At 39.0% G+C, this 24,333-nt stretch overlaps 1 protein-coding gene and 1 pseudogene across 2 annotated transcripts in view; both read right to left on the bottom strand.

Annotated features, from left to right (window-relative positions):
* PLCE1 (phospholipase C epsilon 1) overlaps positions 1–24,333 on the bottom strand; it is a 291,378-nt gene that overhangs the window by 108,622 nt on the left and 158,423 nt on the right. For both annotated transcript variants that reach the window (XM_025042246.1, XM_025042245.1), the window contains exon 4: positions 20,449–20,765. In XM_025042246.1, coding sequence (XP_024898014.1) covers positions 20,449–20,765 — 317 coding nt within the window. The remainder of the gene's footprint in view (positions 1–20,448; positions 20,766–24,333) is intronic.
* On the bottom strand, positions 15,811–15,928 carry LOC112474223 (annotated as a pseudogene).

The raw sequence follows: 24,333 nt of genomic DNA on the forward strand, positions 1-24,333 counted from the left end.
AACCTGCCTTGACTTCCCCATGTGGCCCCTTGAGGTGTGCAGTGTACCTCCAGGACCTGTGAGTAATAAACTTCTTCCCTTGCTGTCTTTTGTTGAACCGGGGCTCAGAATCCAGCACCCTGGGTTTCTATTTGACAAATATTAATTTAACAAACTCACAACAGACTATAATCTAATACTATTTTATTTCATTGCTCAAATGGTTCCAGCTTTGGCTACTGTACCTCTTTGACATTCCCCGTCATTGTGGGTTTTCTGACCACTTCCTTATATTCTAGCACCATCAGATGCACCATCAGATGCTTCCTCTTGTGTCTTTTCTGCCCCAGGCTTAGGATCAGCTACTTCTCCAAGGAGCCCTTTTATTAGAGAATGGCATTAGAAACCAAGATCTGTAGGGTAAGCAATGCTTATTGCTCCTGGAGTGTCAGTTGTTTCTGGGCTCTTTCAGATCACAGAGCAAGGAAATATATGTGTGTATACTAACCTGTGAATATGAATGTATCTATAAATATTTCTACATGTGACCATCTGTATAATATGTTAAACATTAGTTCATACTGATGTCAAAAAGAAAACCTTTTGCTTGTTTGTTTCTTGTGCCTTTCTGCTTCTAACATGGAAAAAAGCAAATTTCAAATTAGAAAAAAATAAGTTGAAATGATTACTTTTATTGTCAGTTTTCCTACCCACCTTTCCCACCCCCACTGAAGTGGGGCATTTTAGATATCCAGTCTTCTTAACTGTTGTAACCATCTTGAATGCCTTACCCTGGAGACACTGCCTGGTTAAGCCTACATTTATTTCTCCCACAGCACGTCATACTGTCTGTCCTGCTGACTCCACTCCTGCTGACATCCATCACATAGGGTCATTTTTCTTTACAAAACTGACTCACACTTGATGATTTACATCTTGGTCATTTATCTGCTTCTGTGAAAAGTTCAAAAACTGGAGCCAAAACAAATTCCAGAATGCATCTAAGGCAAAACCTCTTGTTGCTTTAGACTTGCTATAACTTACTTTTTCTGCCAAGATGTAGGGGGCAAAAATAAAACATTTAGCTCATGTGGGAAACAAGTTTTACAGATAAGTGGGCACCATCATTATCATTTCTTACTTGGGTATAGCACTTTACAGTTTACAAAGCACTTCTGTTCATGCTGTTTCACTTTTTTTCTATCTAACAATCCTGAGAGAGTACTAAGGCAGGGATTGCTGTTCCACTTACAGATGAAAAAACTGAGGTTTGTGACAACAAGTGCTGGTGAGGATGTGGAGCAACTGGAACTTTCATATATTGTGGGAATGCCAAATGATATGGACACTTTGCACAATACTTAGCAAAATAGTTCGGTATTTACCCAAGAGAAATGAAAACCCATAGTCGCCTATTTGAGAATGGTTTTTGGTGACAATTCATAAATGCAAAAAGAAACTGAAAATAACCCACATGTCCATCAACTGATGATAAACAAATTGTGATGGATATACATACAATGGGATACTACTCAGAACAAATTATTGGTATGTGCCAGAACAATGATGAATTTCCAATGCATTATGCTAAATGAAAAAAGCCAAGCTCAAAAGGCTATCTACTGTAAGATTCCATTTATATGACATTCTGGAAAAGACAAAATGATAAAGGGAGGACTCAGATCAGTAATTCCCAGAGGTTTGCAGTAGGGGAGGAGATTGACTATGAAGGGGAGAAAGGAACTTTTGGAATGAAGGAAATATTCTCTGTCTTGATTGTGGTGGTCATTAGACAAATGTATTCATTTGTCAAAACTCAAAATGTACATCGAAAAGGGTGAATTCTACTCTATGTAAATTATACTTCAATTTAAACAAGAAAAAAGATAAATGAAAAAGAGGGGTGGAAAAGAGATTTAAAGAAGCTGTTATCTACTAAGCAATATGTTCATGGACATTAAGCAGAACCAGGAATTGAACCTAGGTCTTCTACCTTCAAGTCCAGTTTAAGAAAACAACTAATTTTCTGATCTCTCTAATTAAAGACATAATCCTAGTTATAATAGGAATCCTAAGTGCTGACCCATTTATTCTTGTCCATACTCGGGAGCAGAGCTCTCACTTTCCCTCCCTAGGATACACATTCATACTCAAGGACTTAGAATGACAACAGCCAATCTATGAAGGATGGACTATATTGTGATGTTATGTTTCACGGGCAGAAGTGTTGTGAGAAAGGATTTGAATGGACAGTTCTCTACAGAAAAGATACAAAATGAGCACATGAAAAGACACTGAACACCATTAGCCACTTAGGGAAATCAAATTAAAACCACAGAGCTACCACTTCATGCCTACTAGAATGGCTATAATAAAAAAAACGGAATAGCAAGTGTAGACAAGGATGTGGAGAAATCAGAACCCTCATATATTGCTGGCAGGAATGTAAAATGGTCTAGCCCCTTTGGAACACAGTTTGGCAGTTCCTTAAAATGCTAAAATTGATATATATATATCAATTTATATATATATATCTATATCTATATATCTATATATATCTATATCTATCTAATCTATATATCTATATATATCTATATATCTATATCTATATATCTATATCTATATATATATAGATATATATATAGATATATATAGATATATATATATATCTCCTAGTAGTTTCACTCCTGGGTATATATACCCAAGTAATGAAAATATACATCCACACAAAAATGTATTCCTGAATATTCACAGCAGCATTATATATAATAACCAAAAAGTGAACACAACACAAAATGTCCACCAACGGATGACTGGATAAATAAAATGAGATATATCCATACAATGGAATATTACTTGGCATAAGAAGAAATGAATGCTATAACATGGATAAAGTCTGAAAACATTATGTTAAATAAAAGAAGCCACACACAAATGACCACATATTATATGATTCCATTTGTGTGAAATGTCCAGATGAGGCAAATCCATAGGGGCAGTAAGTAGATATAATGGTTTCCAGGGGCTAGGGTTATTGAGAAATAAAGAGTGACTGTTGATGTGTATGGGATTTCTTTCTGGAGCCACGAACATGTTGTAAAACTGATTGTGGTGATGGTTACATAACTCTATGAATATACAAAAAAGCCACTGAACTGTGTGCTTTAAATGTGTGAATTGTATGGCATAAAATTATATCTCAATAAAGCTGTTGCAAAAAATATACTGAAAACAACAAACAAACAAATAAAAAAAGAAGTGTTGCCAGGAGTAGAAAGAGCACATGAGAGAGGGGACTGGGCATTCTGGGTTGAGCCGTCTTACCTCATTATGCCTGAGTGGGGCTCTTTCTCCCTAAATTTCTCCCACGAAAGGCAGACTATAGATCCTCCCCTCTCAGCCTAAGAAGTTTTCCCTCACTCTGAACTGGGGGTGCAGCTGCTTCTCCTCTAGGGACTCTGCTCAGTTGAACAACCAGGCTGAGGGTGGATTGGGCAAGAAATCACTACCTGAAAGGAGTGAAGAGGAGAACATAATTTGCTAAAATATACAGGATATAGCAATAGCAGAACCCTCACTGACACCCACCCTATAGACACAAGCCCTTAGTCCAGGGCTTTAGCTATTGACTGGAAAACTCAGTTCTTCCTCCTTCCTTCCCTGCAAATAGGGGTATAGCAAATGGGTAATGAATATAGGATTTTAGATTTGGTATTACATTCAATTTACCTTATACATTAAGCATCAGGATTATAATAACAATAGATGACATTTATTGATCATAACAACCATACCTAGATGGAAGTATTATCCTCATTTGACAGATAGGCAAGGGGAGGCCTAGAAAGACTTAGTAATGTAGGTCAAGTAAATGTCAGATTCAAACTTGGGAAGATCAGACTCCAGAGCTCAAGTTTTAAGGGGTGTTGGAGATCGTTTGGTCTAATCCTTTGTTTTATGGGGCAGAAACTGATGTCCAGAGGCTAAAAAACTTGCCCTACATCACATGGCTGGCTAGAGGCAGAATGAAGATTCCAGATGCATGATCTTGTTCAAAGTTTCCTTGGCCTGTTTTAGATTCCTGGTACTGGTATGAAAGAGATTCTCTGAAGTTAAGATTTCATAGCCACAGTCCAGCTAGCTAGCTTGAATCCTGAAACTATCCCAGGCAGATGGGTATGTATTATTTTCTTAAGGATTTCTAAGAAAGTAGTTTTCACAATCTTCAGTTGTATTGCTGACAGAGTGTCCTCCCCCGCCCCCGCCCCCCCCACTAGTCTCCTCTTCCCAAGAGAAAGGGAATCACTGGGTGTGGTCTCTTCTTCAAAAAATGCCATGTCATGCCGCTCTTCTTCAAAAATACAGCCCCCAATTCTTAGGGTGACATTCCTGAACTCAAACTTTGCTTCCCATGTCTTCTCTCACAGTGTCCCTTTACCCTTTACACAGGGACTTCTTTCTTGTTAGGAAAAGGACTTGCATCTCCAAGGTTTGGACATTCAGTCCCTAAATCATAAACTCCTAGAACTAGAAGAGCCTTGTTAGAGGTCATGTGGAATCGGGACCAGCCACCATTCTTTCTCTATGACTGATTCTCACCTTAGGGAAGAGGGTAATGATAGTGAGCAGGGCACAGAGGGGGAGATGAGAACATGTAATATTTTAAAAATGTGCAGTCAACATTACAAATGCTTTCACTCATGCTATCAACTATATTCTGAAATTCCAAATCACATTAAAATGTGGATGAGTTCTTTTTTAATATTTTGAAAGAAGGAATGAGTTAAAAACACTAAAAAGTTTTACTTTAAATATAGTTTCTCTATTCTATAAACCCAGATACAGACAGTAGAATCAACTTTAATGTCAGTATCTCTATCTACCATTTTTGGAATCATTCAAAGAGCCCACATAGGTGTACTGAATTGTTCAAAATGGTGACCACCATTTCCCCAAACTTCTTGATAGCTTGTAAATGGTGATCTAAAAATATTATTGTATTGGAAGCAAGGAAAATTTTCTTATCTCTTCTAAAAGTAGGTGATCCAGGGTTATTAGTTTTCTAGAATAATTATGTTCATCATTAGTTATTTATTGAGTTCTTGAGTTTGGGTCAATCACTGTGGCAAACATTCTCTAAAATTATCTCTTTTAATTCTTGCAATAATCCTATTTGTTAGGTAGGTGTTAGTAGCACCCTTTTACAGATGAGGTGATTGAAAACGGTTAAAAGTTGCCGGGGTTTCCCACAGACAGTAAGTGCTGAAACTGGGATATGAATTCAAGTCTCAGAGCCCAAACTCTCACCGAGCTGCAGCTTTGTGTACCATGTGAATTAGGTAGTGTCTCTGCCACTTTCCATGGAGTGCAGTAGTGAGTTGTCCAGGCTGACAGATGTGAAAGGGGCATGGAGGGAATAAAGGGAGAGAAAACTTGACAGGTATGTTGTATAGCCCCTTGAATGTGGCTAAGATACCTGAACACTATTTGGTTGGCAGCAGGAGCTACTAACGAATGAAGAGAAGAGAGCTATCTCTGCTATTGCCATAGGGACAAGGAATGAATGTGCAAACCAAATGGTGAATGTAGTGTTTGTTAATAGTTGTCATATAATCCCCCTGGGAAAGGATGGCAAAACTATCAGCCAAAGTAGGATATTTGGTTCTATGTGAATTTTTATTAGCAGAATATCTGACTCCCTCATTGGCACAGATAACAAGCAGTTACTTATACTGGACTACATAATAGGTATCTTGCCTTGTTTGGATTAGAAGAGTAAGTTACTGTGTTGGGCTTGAAATTCTACTGGAATACCAATATGCTTCTAAGCAGTGTGACGTAAACAGTTTTTGAGATTTTAAGAAGGAAATCACAGTGTAAGAAGCAATAAAAATTTTGCTTTTTAAAAAAGACAGTTTCAGATCACACTTTCCATGGATTTAGCCTGCTTATCTCATCCATTGGTTGAGGACCAAGCTTCTGAGAGCCTAGCAGGGAAGCCCGCCTTGTGTTTATGCGACAGTAGAGAAAATTAATTTCAACTCACATGCAGAAGTGGTTTTCAGAGGAAGGGATTTGACAGAGCTGTTAAACCCAGTGGAGGCAGAAGAGGAAAGCTGGGCGGATTATGTATCTGAGCACTGTCATTTTGAAATTCATTTTGGCCCCCAGAGTATAAATACACTTCAGTATTTTTGTTAGGATTGCCAGAAAATCAGCAAGTGTTCACTTTCTTTGGCCAACAAAAGCATGACTCTCTGTGCAAAAATTTTCTGCACATTTATAAACAAGAACATTTTAGAAAATCCCTTCTTGCTGAGAGATATGACAACAGATATATTTAACTATACCATAAAATAAAGCAGATACAAAGAATACCATGAGTTGATCAAGCACAGGAAAAGTTTTTGTTTCTCTTCTGACACGGACGTATGTATGTCTTCCTATCTCCCTCAAATATTTTCCCTATACTGTGCTGGTCTGATGAGCTGCCATCCAAGTTTTCACCTTTGTTTTTGGTCAGATTTCTCAAATAAGTATTCCCAGTCCATTATCTATACTTTCTCACCACTGCACCCTGGTTTTCCATCCCTGCAGGCTATTTGATGGCAGTCTCCCAGTGATCCATGACCTCCTATCCAAATCTAAGGCAAATACTTTTCTCCCTTACAGAATCTCCCAGTTGAAAAAAAGCCATTAGATGATCTCAAACTTTTGGGTGAACTTTTTCTGTAAATGGCCAGATGATAATTATTTTAGGCTTTGTGAGCCATTCAATCTTTGTTGCAAATACTCAGCCTCATCATTACAGCATGAGAGAAGCCATAGACAATACATAACGAATGTGCATGAGACTATAAAATTCCAAAAGAACTTTATTTATGGACTTTGAAATTTGAATTTCATGTCATTTTCACCTATCACAACATATTAGTCTTCTTTTGATTTTTAAAAATCATTTAAAAAATGTAAAAACCATGCTTAGCTAGCTCAGAAGCTAAAACAAGTGGTGAGATGGATTTGGCCTCAAAGGTCACAGTTTGTCTGGGTCAGCGTTCTGACCCAACCCAAGAGTTTCCTCCTAGCTTTGAAGCCAGCCAGCCAGGTTCTGTGTGAAATTTCTCCAGTTATAAGAAGCTCACTACCTAAAGAGGATCCTATTCTCAGGGTGAGATGAAATGACTAGACCTAGTTCTGCCGGCTAAAGTCACAAAGAATAACCCAACTTTATCTTCATGGCAATCCTTCAAACACTGAAATGTATCTATTTTGACCGCTTTAGATGTCTACGCCTTTTCAAAATAGTCCAAGTTTCTTCAGCTATTGCTTGTACAACATGTTTTTTTTAGCATCCTCTCTGCTTTGGTCTGTAGAAATCCTGCGAGTTTGGCCTCAGAATACAGCACCTCAGGTGTGCCCAGTGTCGGGGACAAGTGAGTAATGCTGTCTTCTGCCATCTGTTCGCCATTTTGGACTCTCTATCAGTACATTAATCAACTCCCCTGGCTCAGGATAATGCGTACTTATCTTGGAAATTCTTCCTCCTTGGTTTTCATTGCCCACATTGCCTGATTCTCTTGTGATGCTCACATTCTCCTTCTCACTGGATCCTTTTATCATCTCAGATGGTGGGTGTCACCACAGCTTGATCCTTGCAAACTGTGATCTCTCTCACACTTGATGTCTTAGGAACAGATTAATTCTCATGGCTCAGACATCCTCCTGTAGGGATTATTCCCAAATTGTATCTGTAGCTTCGATCTTCTAGTACATGAACTCCAGGCTCCTACCTCCCATTGCCTAGACAGCATCCACTTAAAATCTCACTTTATTCTCACCCTAAAACCTTCATGTCCCAAACTGAATTATCTCTTCACAAGATGCTGATAATAATGATGGTGATGATAGTAGTAATAACAGAAATAACAACAAACATTTATTGAGCACCTACACTATGTTACTCTGAGCTAAGGATTCATTATCTTAGTTAGCTTTTACAATGAGAAAACGACTCAGCCCCCTTTTATAGTTGGGGAAATAGGCTCAGAGAAGTAAAGTAATTTGGCCAAATCCACTGTACTAATTAACAGGGTCAGAATTTGAACCCTGAATTAAATCATGTGCTCTTGACCACATTGGATGGTCTTTGTAACTGCCCAGATGCTGTCACAGGTGTGCCATGTATTCCACATGCCCTGCCTGGAAAGCCTGAAGTCAGTTTTGACCCTTCTTTCTTGTTCAGCTTTCCTATCCAATCAGTCACTGTACTACTGGGATACTTTTTCTAAACCATTGGGAGCCATGTTCCCCTTTTATTCTCACCAGCATCTACACTAAGTCCCTTGTCATCTCCTGTTGTTTACTCCAACTCTCTCGTGATGGATCTTCCTGCATCCATTATACACGATCTTGCCCAATATGTAGGATCAAATTGGTTCTCTCACTTGAAAGGTCCTTCCTGCCATGCATCGATTTGCCATTCATTCATTTGACCCACCTTGAAATTGTCCAGCCCTAACTGACCTAGAATCCTCTTTCTAGGGGGAGAAGATATGGAAGACTGGAATGTATGTCAACTGTCATGTAATTTAAATATTTCTTATGTGTACTTTTTGTTACTTAATATGTTTTGTCTTCGGTCATTTCAAGAGCAGTGTGTTCTGTAAAACTAGAAGAAGAGCCAGAAAAAAACCCTCCAGGTAAAAGAGATTTGAGAAATGCTGGTGAATTGCAATTGGTAGACTTTATTGCTGGACTTCTTGTATCTTCAATATGCTAATGTGCATTGGAAATATCAATACAGAAGTGGAAAAAAGCCACACAGGTGTTTCTGAAAAGTACTGAACCAAAAGTCTTTATTTTTTCCTTCTCTTCTAGAGCAGGTTGAGATACCAGGGTTCTGCAGCACAGTTTTTAGGAAAAGTGACTCTAGGAGTGTCTATCACAATGCTAGGCATGCAATACTTGATGTCTTAGGAAACAGATCAGTTCTGTTTAGGCAACAGTGATGAAGGGAGAGAAGCCCTAGACTTGGAGTGAGAAGGACAAATTGGAGCTCCAGATTCCAAAGCAGAATGGTCCTATAAGAATTAAATTACATAATGCATGTGAAGAGTTCTGCATAAGTATACAGGCACAGTATAAAAGTGTATATTGTTTGATTAAGGGTTTTAATTTATATCTTAAAACTTTCTCCCAAGATTAGCTGTTGGTTTTTCCACCTAAAGACTAAGATATCATATGTCATATACGAATACAGAGCTTCTTCAAAAATATTAGATTGAAAGACTATAAATATACAGATTTTCATCTTCTCTAATTTCAGGGAGTATTTATTGCATTTACATATTTGATTGATCCAGATAAAGATCTGCCAGAAATATATAATATTACTTTTAATTGAAGAGAATATTTTACAAATTACAAAAATGAGTCATAACAACCAGATAAGATAACTTTAACATGATTTGGGGTGGTTGGGCAGGTACTGAGGGCATCAGGGTGGCTGTGGTGTCCTAGGGAACAGGGAGAGGGGAATAGAGACTAGAAGAAATGATGTGCTGGCTGGAATGCCAACAAACATCTTGGCTGCATTTTTTGTCCTGGACCAGTCCGGCATGTTTTTGATCCTAATGATTTATACACAATTTTAGTGTCTGTATAATTTTTAAGTGTGAGGTGTAATGATAAAGGAATGAAACTTGTATTTGTGTGAGGCTTATGAAATCCAAATCATGAGATAAAGGTCTCACCTTGTAAATCCATATGCCAGCACAGGAGGGGCCAAGATCTTATCTTCCACAGAATTTGTCCTGCTTTGACCTACAGCTGAATCTTTCCTTCCTTCTCTGCTCCTTCTCTGGCTCTTGAGTATTTGTGGTCATGCTGCTTCGGTAGGCTGAGGCATTAAAGCCTCCCGATCCAACTTTTCCCCTATATGACACATCCGCCTACCTCCCCTATATGACAGTTTCCTGAAGTATGTTCTGTAATAGGTACCAGGCCTACAGGCACTCAGTACTCAAGTATACTTGTGAAATGTTGCATTCTGAGAATGTCTCAATGTACATTAGCATAATAAATAACCTGAGAAGTACTGCAATGGAAAAGAAAACCTTAGTTATCATTGTTTGCTCAACCTGAGGCATATGTGTTAGACCACTGGGGAATATTTTTCCACAGAATGCACACTGACATCCCACACAACTCACTGTGAGAGATACTGCTCTGGTCTTACTTGGTTATCCCCCAAATTCCTCAAACAAACCAGCATTTTATATCCCCATTTCTTTATTCATGGTATTTTCCTCATGGTGTAACTATTTATTGTGCAACTAGATGCACTGTACTACCTGTATAGCAATATAAAGAAGAGTTTGGGCTTTGAGGTCACAAAAGCCTGAGTTTCATCTTGGCTTAGCCACTTTCTGGCTATGTGATATTAGGCAAATTATATAGCCTTTCTAAATATTAGTTTTCTTATTTGTAAAGTAAAGCAATGATTCCCACTTTTCAGGATTGTCTGAAAGCTAAATGTGAGTAGGAACATAAAGTGTTAGGCATAGTGGCCAGGGCAAGGCACGAATAAACAATGGCTATATTATTAATTTCTCCATCACCATCATCATCACCACCACCACCACCACCACCACCATTGTTATCATTATCATCATCCAAATAAATGGAGGAAAAATTAGACATCCTGAAGCAGCTAATCATCAAATTAACCAATTTTTCTCTTTTTTTCTTGAGGAGATAATTTGACTTCCATATCAAGGATGTGTCTTGGTTTTAGGAAGTCATTTCACAGAGTATCTCAAGCTAAACCTAGAGACGAAATGAGAAACATCTGTTGGATGACTGTAGAATTAAGGAGATTCACATCTAGCTTAAAAATACTTAGCAAAGAGGAGATTGATGGTTCAAGGCCAACCTAATGAGCAGTCACTAGTGATGTGCCATAGGGCTTTCTATTAATTCCTATTTGGTTTGACATTTTCCCAAACAATTTGAATAAATATACATGAGACACAGTCACCGAACCTGACTATATATGTAGGAAAAATCAAGAGTGGTAGCTAATTCAATACATAACTGAATTAAGATTCAAAATTATTTTGACAGGCTTGAATATCCAAAAAGATAAAATTTAGTAGATTTAAATATAAAACATTACATCCATATAAAGAAACAACAAAGTAACCCATGCGCAGAGAAAAGATGAACTTGATGGCTATTAGTCTAGGGGTTTTAGTTGACCTTTAACTGGGCTAATAATTAGACACTGGTATGTGAATGAGAGAAGGAGAAGTTAATAGTTCTATTTTGGCCATATTTGAGATGCTTTGTGGACATTATTAGAATGCAAACTTTGTGAAGGCAGGGCTCTGTTCTTCTGTGCTGTATCCCCAGTGCACAAAACAGCACCTAGTACATAAGCTGGTGCTCAATAAAATCTCATTAAATGAAAAAAGCCAAGGAGAGGTATCGAGAAGGCAACTGGGTTTATGAATGTTTAAATCTCTTGGGTGAATGCAGATTCTTGGCAAAGCATAAATACATTCCTCCTTGGCTCCTACATGTGCAGAACAGATCTCTAAAGAGTGTTTTTTCAACGAGCTGAATGAAACATCCTAATAGGGTCAGTTAATGCAGTTCTGTAGAGAGGCTCAAAATCCCAGTCTCTGACTAACACGTACCTGGTCTTTCCCACAGTGTTGTGTCATTTAAGTGACATGTCTGATAGCAGAGAATGCCAGACCTTGAGGAGCTACTGGACTGCTTCTCTGAGTCATGTTTACTATTTCTAATAATAATAATAACAATATTTCTCACATGTCAAAATTCTTATTTGACTATTTACTAATTTCCATTGGATGTATTTTTATTTCTATCAGTCTGAGGATTGAAGTGCTAACCTGATGCCTGCTTTAAACAGAATAAAATAGGCCTCCAATAGGTCAATGGCTTTGGTGGTTCTCTTTCTAGGTTGGTTAAATCCTAGAAACATGATAGGAGCTTTAAGAAGAGTAACTAAGAAAATAAAAATATCCTGTCATAGTAACAAAATGGTTTGATATTTAGGATTTCAAAACCAAGTCTTCCACTGCAGCACAAGGAACAAAGAATTAAAAAAAAAAAAAAATACAGAAAGAAAGAAGGAAGAAAGGAATGAAGGAAAGAAAGGAAAAAAGAGAAAGAAGCAAGGTAGCCTCCACATTTATTTAAATTTACTTTGGACAATTCTCAATTATCAGCACTAATGGATGACCTCATTGGGATATAGCTTTGTTCTTCGCTATGAATCCCTATGCGGCTTGATGGTCTGGAGCAGCGATTCTTAACTATTGGTAGCATGAGAATCGTCTTGTGGAGCTTTTTAAAAAACACAGATCCCAGTGTCCATCATGTATCCACTGAGCCAGAAACTCCTGGGGGTGGGCTCCAGGCATGTGCATATTTAAAAAGTATTCTGATGCTCTTGCCTTTATTTGGCTGATCAGTGGAAACCACTGTTCAAGGAAATCACATTAGATGTTTAAAGCATGAGCACAGACGTGGAGGTCCTGATTCAAAAGGTGCTCGGCAGCCTTCTCTACAGCCTTCTCTTGTTGCCCCAACTTTGAGCACAGGCTCCCTATCTCCCTCCTGGTCCTTCTAGAAGTACAGGTAGAACTTAATTAAGATTTTGAATTTCAAAAGCCATCCCTGTTGAGAGTGTAGATTTTATGCAAAATAGAAATCGAAAGAGAAGAGGAAAAACACAGCAGAGATGGTGTGGTCAAGAGAGGAAGATAAAGAAATAAAATAAAGTAAAATTTGGATTTTTTAAGGCATTCTACATTCTGAGGCATCCAGTACTTCAAAGTCCAGAAAGGAACTTTAAAAGCCAAAGACCCAAGAGCCCCTTTATGCTGGTCCTGTGGAAATGATAACTTATTCTAATGGTCTTTTGGGACAGTATTCTCAGACACCTTGTAATGAATGCCATTGTCCTCTTCATTTCAAGAACCACAGTCTCCCAATTCAAAGGATAGGCCCCATTTTTAATATTAGGAAGTAAGCACATGTGTTAAAATCAACAAGGAGGTCAGCATTGTTATACGTGTTAAAATCATAAAGAATATTTAGAATCCTGCTGTGAGGAAAACGATTTTATTCAGAGTAGGAGAACCAAGTTGAGGAAAAATGGCTCCTTCAGCTTTTGATTCAACAGCATCAGGTGGATGAGCCAAATACATTAGCTCTGGAAGCCAGACCACCTGCGTACAAATCCTAGCTCTGAAACTATAGGCCATTTAATTAGCTTCCCTGTGCCTCAGTTTTCTCATGTTAAGTGGGGGGATAATGATATTTTTAAAATGGTATCTATTATTATTAGTTATTCTGAAAATGCAGTTATTTTAGTTTTTGTTGTTTTTGTAACCAACACTGAATCATTACTGTGTCTTGGGTCCTCACTGAGCACTTTATACCTGTCATCTTTCTGCATGCTCACAGAAACCATTTGAGGTAGGTACTATTATTATCCCCATCTAAAGATGAGGGATTAGGTGGTTGTTTTGAAGTTACACATCTGGGAATAGTGGATTAGAACCCAGGTGGGCTTACTTCAGAACTGCATCCTGAATGATGATATGAGTACACCCTTCCCCACTCCTAGCCCTGCTGTTTTCTGAGTGTTACTGTGAGTGAGGAGAATCCTGTGGGTGCTGACTGACAAGAACTATCAAACATGATCTGCTGTCCACTGGCTCCAGGGCAGATGAGCCCCATGCGAATAACCCTGCTCTTAGAAGCTGCCTTGCACAGTTCAGTCTTTGTGGTTTAATTGGTACTGTGATTTTTAGTCCAGAGATTTCTGGACTCAGACCTCTGTTAACTAGGGAAAATGCAATGAAATGCTCTGGGGAACGAATACAATGCCTGCTCTCAGAGGTGTGCCTCTGGGGAGATGTGCTTTCCTGAGGAGAAATCTGGTTTTCCAAAGTGAGCTGAAATTTCCCTTACCCAGAGAGGGCTTTATTAGCAATTTATCCCATGAGTGTTCAGATACGAGGAACAAAGTTTGCACGGCAGCCCTGGACAGATGATTTTCTTAGCTGTCTGCATAAAAGAGGGAAAAAAGGCCTTGAGAGAAAACTTTTCTAACATGGTGAAATGTACAAATTTAAAACAATACTTTTTCCAAAATATTTCGAGTGAAGGAACACATGTGGACATGAGGACACTGCTCCACCCTCTATTATCATATGTCATATTTTTTTCTTATTGTGCTGAAATGGTGTTCCCTTGGCTATGACCTTCCTTTTGGATGTTGGAATGTGCCAAAGTGACCATCATCACTTATGAAGTATATAAGGGATTCTGGCTGAAAGGACCCAGGCTCAAACCCAGCCTTTTCCTGGCTAGATGATTTATTTATTCATATAATTCTCTTCCAGGGAGGTAAGCTGCACCTTGGCATTCTTTGTAGAGGAGGTGGCTTTTAAACTTTTGAATTGACATTGGGTGAAAGCTACCAGATGGAAGGAACACGCACCAACTGAGTGGCATTGTGTGGCTAGAAAAACAGGTTGAAGACTGCTTAGGTTGACTAAACTGAAGAGGGTAGGGGAAAGTCACAGGAAGCAAAGAGCCAGGTGGAATCCTTCCAGAGTCTTTCTGGGGTCTCGGTAAAACTGCGCTCAATCTTGGGCTCATGACCTGCCCTTGGACCACTTGGTTCAAAAGAGGAGCCCAGACAAATAGTCTTGCTAAGAACTACTAATTGTTAATAGAATCTTGAAGCTGAAAACCAGCCCTTAGCTAGAGAAATCAACTGTCTACTACACAAAAGAGTATCTGGCAGCAGTGTGGGCAGCAGGAGGTTATAGAGCCCAAAATTCACTCTGTTGACAGATCCTGAGGACCAGGATCTATAGATGCGGACCATGACGAGTTCCTATCCCAAATGTCACCATCAATGAGTGAATAACAAGACAGAAGCAGAGGCCATATTGAGGGGTCATAGGTTTGAGAACTAGTGACGCAGAACTGCATCCAAGAATACACCTCGACCCATGTTCTACCACAGAGCATTACAAGATGTGAAAGCAAAGGGAGTAAGGATGATCTTCAATCTCTATTTGCTGCTTGTCTCTTCCCAACCTCATGTACTAATGTATGTGACCTCTCTGGTGAAATTACCTATAAAAATGCCTCCTTGTCTCCTCTAGAAAAGACAAATGGCTCTGATATTTATTCTAGGAGGAATTAAAAAACAGTAATATCTAAAGAAATGCAAGCTAGAGGTAAAGGCTGTATAGAGGAAGAAAACTGGCAGTGGTGGGGGGAGCAGAAAGAAAGAACAATATAATTTGAGACTATCAAAGGAAGAGACTTTGTGGGTGGCCAGGAAGTGAGGTTGCTCAACTTGAAAGGAGAAAGAGAGAACACTGGCTTCTTGGAGTTTTAGATCAAGAATATGACTATAGAGAAGTGTCCAGATCAAAAGCGTTCAAGAAGACCTGCCTCCCAACAAAGCAAAGCAGGACTTAACCCATTCCCAGCACAGATCTTGACTGCCAATGGCTTGAAGGCGGACCTCTTGCATAGGCTTCTTTCTATTTGCAAGGATAAAAAGACAATCTCTTTTTCGAAGTTACTCAGGTGTGCATCAGTCTCGACGTCAGACAAGAGAAAGGGGAATAGGATTGCTTTCAAGCCACAATCTAAATTGGTTTTATTTTTTTTATTTTTATTTATTTTTTAGGCAAGGCAACACTTGGTTGACCTTACAGATTGCAAGGACCTTGTCATCTTACAATCCCTTATTTTTAAAAATTTTAATGCCTACAGCACCTGGTCTTCCTAAGTGGTCTCCTATCCAAGTACTAACCAGGACAGACCCTGCTGAGCTTCCGAGATCAGACAGGATCAGGCTTGTTCAGGGAGCATGGCCATAGACTAAACTGGTTTTAAATGACTTGTCTCCTGGTCTTCCTTAATGTAAGCCAAACCCTTTCAATTGTATCACGATTGTACTTTGAATTGCATTTTAATCACATTTTCCTAAGAATGAATGTTATGTAACACTGTCCAAATGGCATCGGGGATTTTCTTCCCTTTCCTCACATTATGGTTAAGTCATTGTGTAAAGAGTTGTTAAAATTTGTAGCTCTTGATCATGTTCTACTGACAATCCGGAGCAAGCTGCCTCCCTACACCATGAGTCTTGCTCTTGATAAGAAGTGGTTGTCTTCTTCGCTGGAATGTCCTCCCTTCCCTATGATGTTCCTTCTCTATCCCAGTCATCCTTCAAGGCCTAGCCCCACACTCCAGAGCTGAGCAGAGAGAGCTCTGGTCACTCACCCAGATACCTCAGCTCCCACTGTCTGTGCCACTCATACTGCATGTACTTTCTGCCTTATTTGGTAGCAATTTGTGTCCGAGCCTGACTACTATTTAAGATGGGTAGCTTCTGGCAGCCACAAACTGTTACTCACTTTTCTTAGTGCTTATCCACCATGGTGCCCTGCTTCTGAAAAATACTGAGAATATGTTAAACTGAATGACTGACTGCATGAATAAATGCATAAATTGCCTCTCCCCTAAGTGACTAGAACTTCTGCAATGGAGCTAATATTCTCTCTCTTTTCTTTCAGAGTCTCCAGTGTTCCAAGGAATATATATATATATTCCTTCCCTGAAGAAAGCATATTTATTTTGTGTATCCAATTTTGACAGAGTCAAAGTATGGGCATATAATGTTATAAAATTTAACCATATATTGCTAAATTCTTCTTTAAAAGAATATGTTCGAAAAAAAAAAGAGAAGGCTATATAGCATAGTAGGTGCTCAATAAATGTCTTGAGTGAATGAATGAGTACATGAGCGATAATAGGAAATTGGATAAAAATAGACAGAAAGAGGAGTAGAGAAAGGATAGATGCACTGGAGATTTAGAAAAAAGGTAGAAAGAAAGGAAAAGGAAAGAGAAAGGCAACCTAAGTCTAATTAAACTTTAAATCAGCAATTCTGGTTTTACTACAAACTTGAACGTGATAATAAGTAGAGAGGAAAGGAGTTGGGGGAGAAGAGAATAGATTCTAAATACAGACATCTGGATTCTGACATTCACTCAGTCACTGTGTGACCTTGGACAAGTGACTCAACCTCTCTGAGTTTCGCTATTTTTTAAAACTTCATTTTGAAGTAATTTTATATTTACAGAAAATTTGAAAAAATAGTACAGAGTTCCCATATACAATTCACTCAGCTTCTCCTAATGTTAGCATCTTTCATAACCATATTACCATTATCAGTTAACATTGCTATATTAATACTAATTAAACTATATGCCTTATTAGCATTTCACTAGTTTTGCCATTAACATCCATTTTCTAGTACCAAGATCCAACAGGATCCCACATTGCACTTAGTTGTACATCTCCCTTAGTCTTTGACAGTTCCTAAGTCTTTCCTTTCAGCGCCTTGACACTTTTGAATAGTAAAATGTCCCTCAATTTAAGGCTGATGGTTTTTCTCATGATTAGAGTTAGGCTGTTTTTTGTTTGTTTTTTTCTGTTTTTGGCAAGAGATGATGTCATGCCCTTAGTGCATCACATCAGGAGATACACATAAACCTGTTTTATCTGGTCAGGTTGACTTTGAACACTTACTTAAGGTGATGTCTACTGGGTTTCTCCACTGCTCTATTTTTCTTTCTGTAACTAATAAATATTTTGTGGAGAGATACTTTGAGACTATGCAAATATCTTGTTTTTCATCATCCTTTTGCCCAATAATTTTAGCATTCATCAGGGGTTCCTTCCTGTAACAATTTATTACTGGGGTGTCGTAATGATGAATTCTTATTTCTCTCATTCTTTTCACATTTAATTGGAATTCTTTTATAAGTAAAAGTTGTACCATACCCTCCCCCTCCCACTGCTTTATTTATTCAATTATTTATATCAGTATGGACTTATGAATATTTATTTTATTCTACAGACCATAATCCATAACCACCATTATTTATTTTGTTTTTTAAACTTCACTTTCTTCAACTGTGAGTCAGGGATAATGACAACTGTCTTACACAACTGTCATAAGGATTAAACAGGATTTAAAAACGTGAAAATATCCAGTCCAGACAACCTAGTAAATAAATGCTAGCTCCTTTCTTTCCTTTTCTTTACAGAAAGTAGTCATGCTAATTTGGAGGCAAGATGATTCTAAATAGGTGAAAATCTTAATTTAAGAATTCTCTTAATATAATGCAGCTTTTCTAACCTAAGGTATATAAAGCAACAAAATTTTAGCTATCTCACTGTTGTCTAGTAGAGGTCCTCTGGGATGTAATGACTATGTGAGATTGATTTTTAATCAGCATGCCAATAATTTGTATGAAAATAGATGCTTGAGAATACTTGAAGACAGACTGTTCTCTTAAGTAGCTGAAATGTTTTCCCCGAAATCTTGTTTACGTTCTGAAGTTGCTTAGCTAAACTATTTTCAGAGATACTCCAAAGCATGCCTTGACCCAGCTGTGGTTCATGTCATCGCTAACTCTGAATTAGTAAAATCACTGATTCATCTTTGATTACCAAGATTCTGGTAGTGAATGCAAGAAATCCAAGTTTTCTTTCTCCAAAATTAATTTAAAATTAGATTTTGAATGTTCAGGCAAATCACTTTTACATGTAGGTGAAATTTAAACCAACAAGAACAGCAACAAAGGACGAGAATAAGGTCCTAAGAATGTGAGAGTGACTGGATATGGACATTTAAAATAATTGACTAAATACAGTAAAATCCACTAATAAAATCACTCAGTTTACTGGAACTTTCATTTCCCACCCAGTTTTATCAGTAAGGGAAATCAAGAACGTCAGGAGATTTATTTTTAAAAAACAACTTTGGGGCAGTGTGGTTCATAAACTCTCATGTGGACTCCCAGACAGTCTGTCTTACTCAGTCTGGGGTGGGACCAGGATCTGTTTTTATCAGGCACCACCTCCCAACATGAGCCTGATACAGGTGGGAGGCACAATACTGCAGTGGTGCAAAGCCCAGGCTCTGTGGCCCATCTGGGTTTGAATCTCACTATTGCTACCGACCTCCAGTGTAATCTTGGGCAAATGACTTCACCTCCTCGTGCCTCAGTTTCCCTATTGGGAAGGTGGGGCTAATGACAGTATCTGTCTCCCAGGGTTGTTGTGAGGAGCCAATAAATGGTGCACATAAATGATCAGCATGGCAGTACCAGATGGAGATCAGCGATCCCTATGGATAACGGATCTCCCTTTGAGGAACTGTGTTAACGGCACGTCTGGGCACAGAACTGCTTGAGCTCAGCCTCTAACACTTTCTGCATCTACTGTGCCTTACCATGGTCACTGCCATTTATATCCATCATCAGAGTCATGACTGGCAGGCTACAGAGCCTGCAAGGTGATCTGCTTTTGTTAGAAAGTGTTTAACAAAGGCTGATTGATCTTTTGTAAATCAGAGTTACATAAGACCCGAACAGGGACTCTCAGGATTTAGGTAGTTTACTACATGATTAAAATAGGAAACAACTATATTTGTAGAGTTTAACCAACTACCAACCAACTAACACAGGGACTGAAATTTTGCGTTTTAATATTCAAGGCAAAAGAAATTAAATCTAAAAGAAACAAAATGTCTAACAGAAAACTCTGGGTGTGGGGTAATGTTTAAAAATCTTATGACTAAGCGTGCAGCATCCTCAATCCAAGCACTGCACAGAGATCTGTCTCTCCTTCCTGTCCCTTGTCTTGCTCCAGGGCCACAGGATATCAGCCATTGATCCTTTTCCTCCCAGTGAGCCCCTAGATCTCTTATACTGCCTCCCTCCAAGTGCTCCCAGACTCCAGTCACAGTCTGTCTCTTCAGAACTGGTTTCTGGTAAGGTCTCTGAGGACTCAGAGGGACCTTCTGGGGCTGGAGATCTTGATGGGTGCAGAGAACAGGTGTGGGGATGATTCATTGCCCCTCAAGCCCATATACCTCCCCACTCTCCTGACCCCGGTGTGCTGGTGTTCAGTGTCTGCTGAGGAGGCCTGATAGTGGAAGAGAGGGTGGGTTAGACAGATCTCATGGCCAGAAGTCGTGTTTTCAAAACTCAAAACTAAGACGTCTGGTCTTAAAAGCCCTTGTAGAAACAAGAGGGAGAATATTTGAATATGGCCCCAGGGAGAATATTTTGGCAAGGGAGGGGAGAAAAGGTAGAGACTGATTGTTCAAAGGGAGAAGGTGGATGGACTTGGTAATGATAGAGATATGTGGTAGAGATAGGATCAATTAGGCTTATGGGTAGGCATGTTGGGGTGAAGTGAGAGGGAAGATGACAATATATTGTCTATCTTATTGCCCAGAAAGAAAGCAGCCATCATAGAAATAGCAAGACAGACAGTTAGGTGAGATATCAGTAACAAAAACACCTCAAAGTGGCTTCTTACCTCATTAAATCTCATCACAAGATCTTCAAGGGCGTTGTGCTCTCCATTCTGGGAGGTGAGAACTGATGCTGAGATGGATGCTTTGAGGCAGGGCAGTGAAGCCTGGCATTCTGGAGTGCCCAAGTTCCGAGTCAGGAAGCAAAGATAGTCAACTGGCAAGACCCTTCGGTAAATATTCTGTTCCTGCTCCATCAGGATGCTGGCGACTTCCTCTGGGAACTGGATGAGGGGCTGCAGATCAATCAGTTCCTTGCTGATCCCAGCTGAACTTGAAGGGAGGGCACTGGAATTGGCCATAGAGGTGCCTGGTTGGCGTTCTGAAATAAAGCAACGAAAGTCATGGTCACTTCATGGTTGGTATCCCTTACAATGGATATTTACTTGAGAGCCATTCAAAATCATATAGGTTTCTTAACCGAAGTTTCTGCTTGGTGAACAGTTCTATATTTTCTTTCTTGTTACGAAGACCTGATATCTGCCCTGCCTATTCCCTCCTATCCTCCCTGGAGGGTGAGGGAAGGATTGGTTTCCCATTTTCAGAAACAAAATTGATTTAACACACCATTCCCTAATCAGTTCATAATGGCACTCTGCAGAGTAGAGAAGTAAAAGGTACCATTTGTTTTCTCATTCTCCAGTGCAAACCATCAGAGTGAAAAGAAAGGAGCATAGGTATGGGCACAGCAACTGCAATGAAAGAGGAAAGAAGCCTATAGGGAGAAGAGTCATGTACATGTACGTGCACACTGTGTATCAACATGCAGGAGACCTGAGGACCCTCTGCACACGAGGTTTCAAAACTTCATGGTCTACTCTGCCAACATTTCACCCTCAAAACTCCGATTCCACAGAGATCCATTTGAGGGTTTACAGGACCACTTATAAAAGAAGAAATGAATAGCTAATGAGATGTATCTGAATAAATAAAATAAAGAAATCTTACTCCCTGCTCCACTACTGGTAGCAGGAAGATGGCAGTGGGAGAAAAAGTAGCAAGAGCATTAGATGGAAGTACCAAATGCATTTGTAGACTCAGTATTATTCCCTTAGCACAAATTCACTTTATTTTAACCACTATCCTCCCAATCTGATTCTTAACTTCCTACCTATATATGTCCATCATTCATTCATTCGTCTACTTAACCATTGGTCCATCCATTCATTCAAAAAACTGAAAATCTATGATGAGCCCTAGAACAGAATTTCCCAAAATATGATCAGTTTTGTGGCTAGGTAAGTTGGGCAACTGTCACACATTCATGTCACAAATTCTCTTCCTGGAAATACATGGGGCACATGAGTATACCATTAAAGACTCTAAAGGGTCTGACAGTAAAGAAATCTATTTACATCATTTCACCTAGTACTTCTCCAGAGGCATACTTTATATAACACCTATTATGCCATTCTGTGTGGCTAGTGTTGCTTGGAACCACTTCAAGAAATGCTGCCCCAAGGGCCAAACTATTCTCACTCTCCATCCAGTTCACATCTTCTCCTTCCCAGCAGCCTCTTCCTGGCCAGCCCTCCTTCACACTTCTCATGGTGCTTCATGAGAGGACCACATTCTATTTTCCAGAATCTTTCTTACATTCTTGATTTCTTAAAACACCCCTACTGACCCTTTAGCAGAATAAAAGTGTCTTCCAATAACACTGCATTTCTCACCACTGACTGTCATCTGGCCTAGATACTGGATAACAGCAAAACTCATAAGGAAGTCTTCCTCAACATTCAGACCTCGATATTCTTGACTTTTTTTTTTTTTTAATCTCTATTGCAGATAACTTTGGAATTGTCACTCCAAAGTACTCTGTCTCTGGATTATTGAACTCCGAAGCCATTATCCCTGAATTGACTTCCTTCCCCTCTACCCTTTCAATGAAACCTTCTCTCTCTGTCCTCAGCAGACACCAGTTCCTTGGCCTCGGTATGGGTGCATAGTCAGAATTTTAACATGACACTCACCAACTCCCAGGATTCCCTCACAAATCACCTTGACTTTCTACCACATGCACTTCCCAATCCTCAATCCTAGGCAAACTCAACCACCCACATACTTGGCTTCTGGGCTGCTATATGACACTGACAATTATGCTACTTAGTGACCTTTGCTGATTTCTGTTATCTTACTTCAACTAGACCCCTGGGGCAGCTTCAACTTGACATGAATTTATTTATTTTTCCCTATATAACTTATTGTCATTTTTACCTTGGCAGTATACCTTTTCTACTCACCCTCCCAAACCTACTTTTATTTTCATTACATTGGTTCCATCATTTCTTAACCTACTACACTGTGATACTTGCCAAGTGTCAGGAACTCCTTCAGTTAGTTCAAATGCTTCTATTTCTTCCACCTTCCCTTCCTTCTCTGAGAATGGTGTGTGCCCCGTCCTCAACAAGGCCCATGCAGGTTTGTGATTAAGTCTATTCAACTTGCCTCAGTGGTTTCCTCCACCTTCAGTCTCTGTTTTTCTACTGATTCTTCTTTGCCTACACAAATATTCAGTTTCCCTTATCCTTAAAAACAAACCAATAAAACTTCCCTTCTCCCTTAAACTCCAAATCTTCTCTAGCCTCCCCTTCATTATGGACCTTCTCTAAAGGGTAGCCTACATTCCCTGATTCCTTCCTCTCTAAGTATAGTCACTATATCTTCTGATCCAAAAATTAGGCCACATAGTCTGTTCAAATTAAACCGGTAAAGATGTGGGAAAGAAAACTGGAAACCAGGTCTGTCCTGGAAGCTCCTAGTTCTTAGATCACTGTGTTGACAGGGCATCTCTGCTGATGGTCTGGGCTCTGATGCTCTCCCTTGATTCATCCTCTCCTAAGCAGCTCACTACCTTTGAAGCATAACTCAGGACAGAGTACTTTGTAATTTGCAATTTGGTGGTAATCTGCAATTTAATTAAGTGAGTTGGCCTCCTTTTTGGAGGAATGTTTTCAGTGACAACCAAAAAAAAAAAAAATTGTGAGGAGAGAGCTTTAAAGTTTGGGCTATATTGCTCTCCACTGATATACCGCGAACTGTTTTAAATATATTCTGGTCAGAACTTTCTGTCTTCTGTGTAAAAAGCAGAGTATCAAAGTTATCACTTCTCTTTGATTCTAAAAGGTGAGCAGGTGAGCAAAGAGTACAATGACTTATTCTAACCACTTTTATCCATCTTTAGGACCAAGCTACCAAAAAATAGACTACAGCAAAAAGAGAGGACTACCAAATTATATTTGGTTCTCTCTAAGCTCATATTTGAAAATAACTAAAAATAAGGCTGGTGCTCAAAATCTATATGGCCTATATGTCCTCACTCTTCAACTTTCTGAACAGTTTAGAAAGTGACTGCATTTCCTGAAAATTGAGTCAGAATGTGGCCTGATGACAGAGGCAGACTGCGATTTCTGGATACTGATAACTTATGTGCAGTGGAATTAGGCATATATAGGAAGTCTTCTCAGAAATAACCAACTCTAAGACATGATTTCAAAGCAGATTACTCTGGGAAGGAAATAAAAGTAATTTCCAAATCTTATGAGACTGCTTACCTAATATGTACGAGAAGAGATAATGTAATACAATATGTAAATAATATAAGATGATATAAACTGTAATAAATTGAGCTATGAATCACATGCTATTACAATGAATGAAGAGTCTAGAGAGAAGCCTAGTCTTCCTCGTTATTTGGGGAGCAAAGTTTATATAAAGACCACAAAATGGTAATTATTCTCCTGTGAAAAAATATTTTTTTGCGAAATTTCTGGTGAATAAAATTATCCACTTATAGTCAATGTTTGCTCTCAGTCCCATGCTCTTCAGTTAATAGTTATCCTACAGACTAGGGGTTTTTCTTTAGACACTGTCACAGCCTAGAAATATAT

Source organism: Pteropus alecto, unplaced genomic scaffold, assembly GCF_000325575.1.
Source record: "Pteropus alecto unplaced genomic scaffold, ASM32557v1 scaffold88, whole genome shotgun sequence".
NCBI lineage: Eukaryota > Metazoa > Chordata > Mammalia > Chiroptera > Pteropodidae > Pteropus > Pteropus alecto.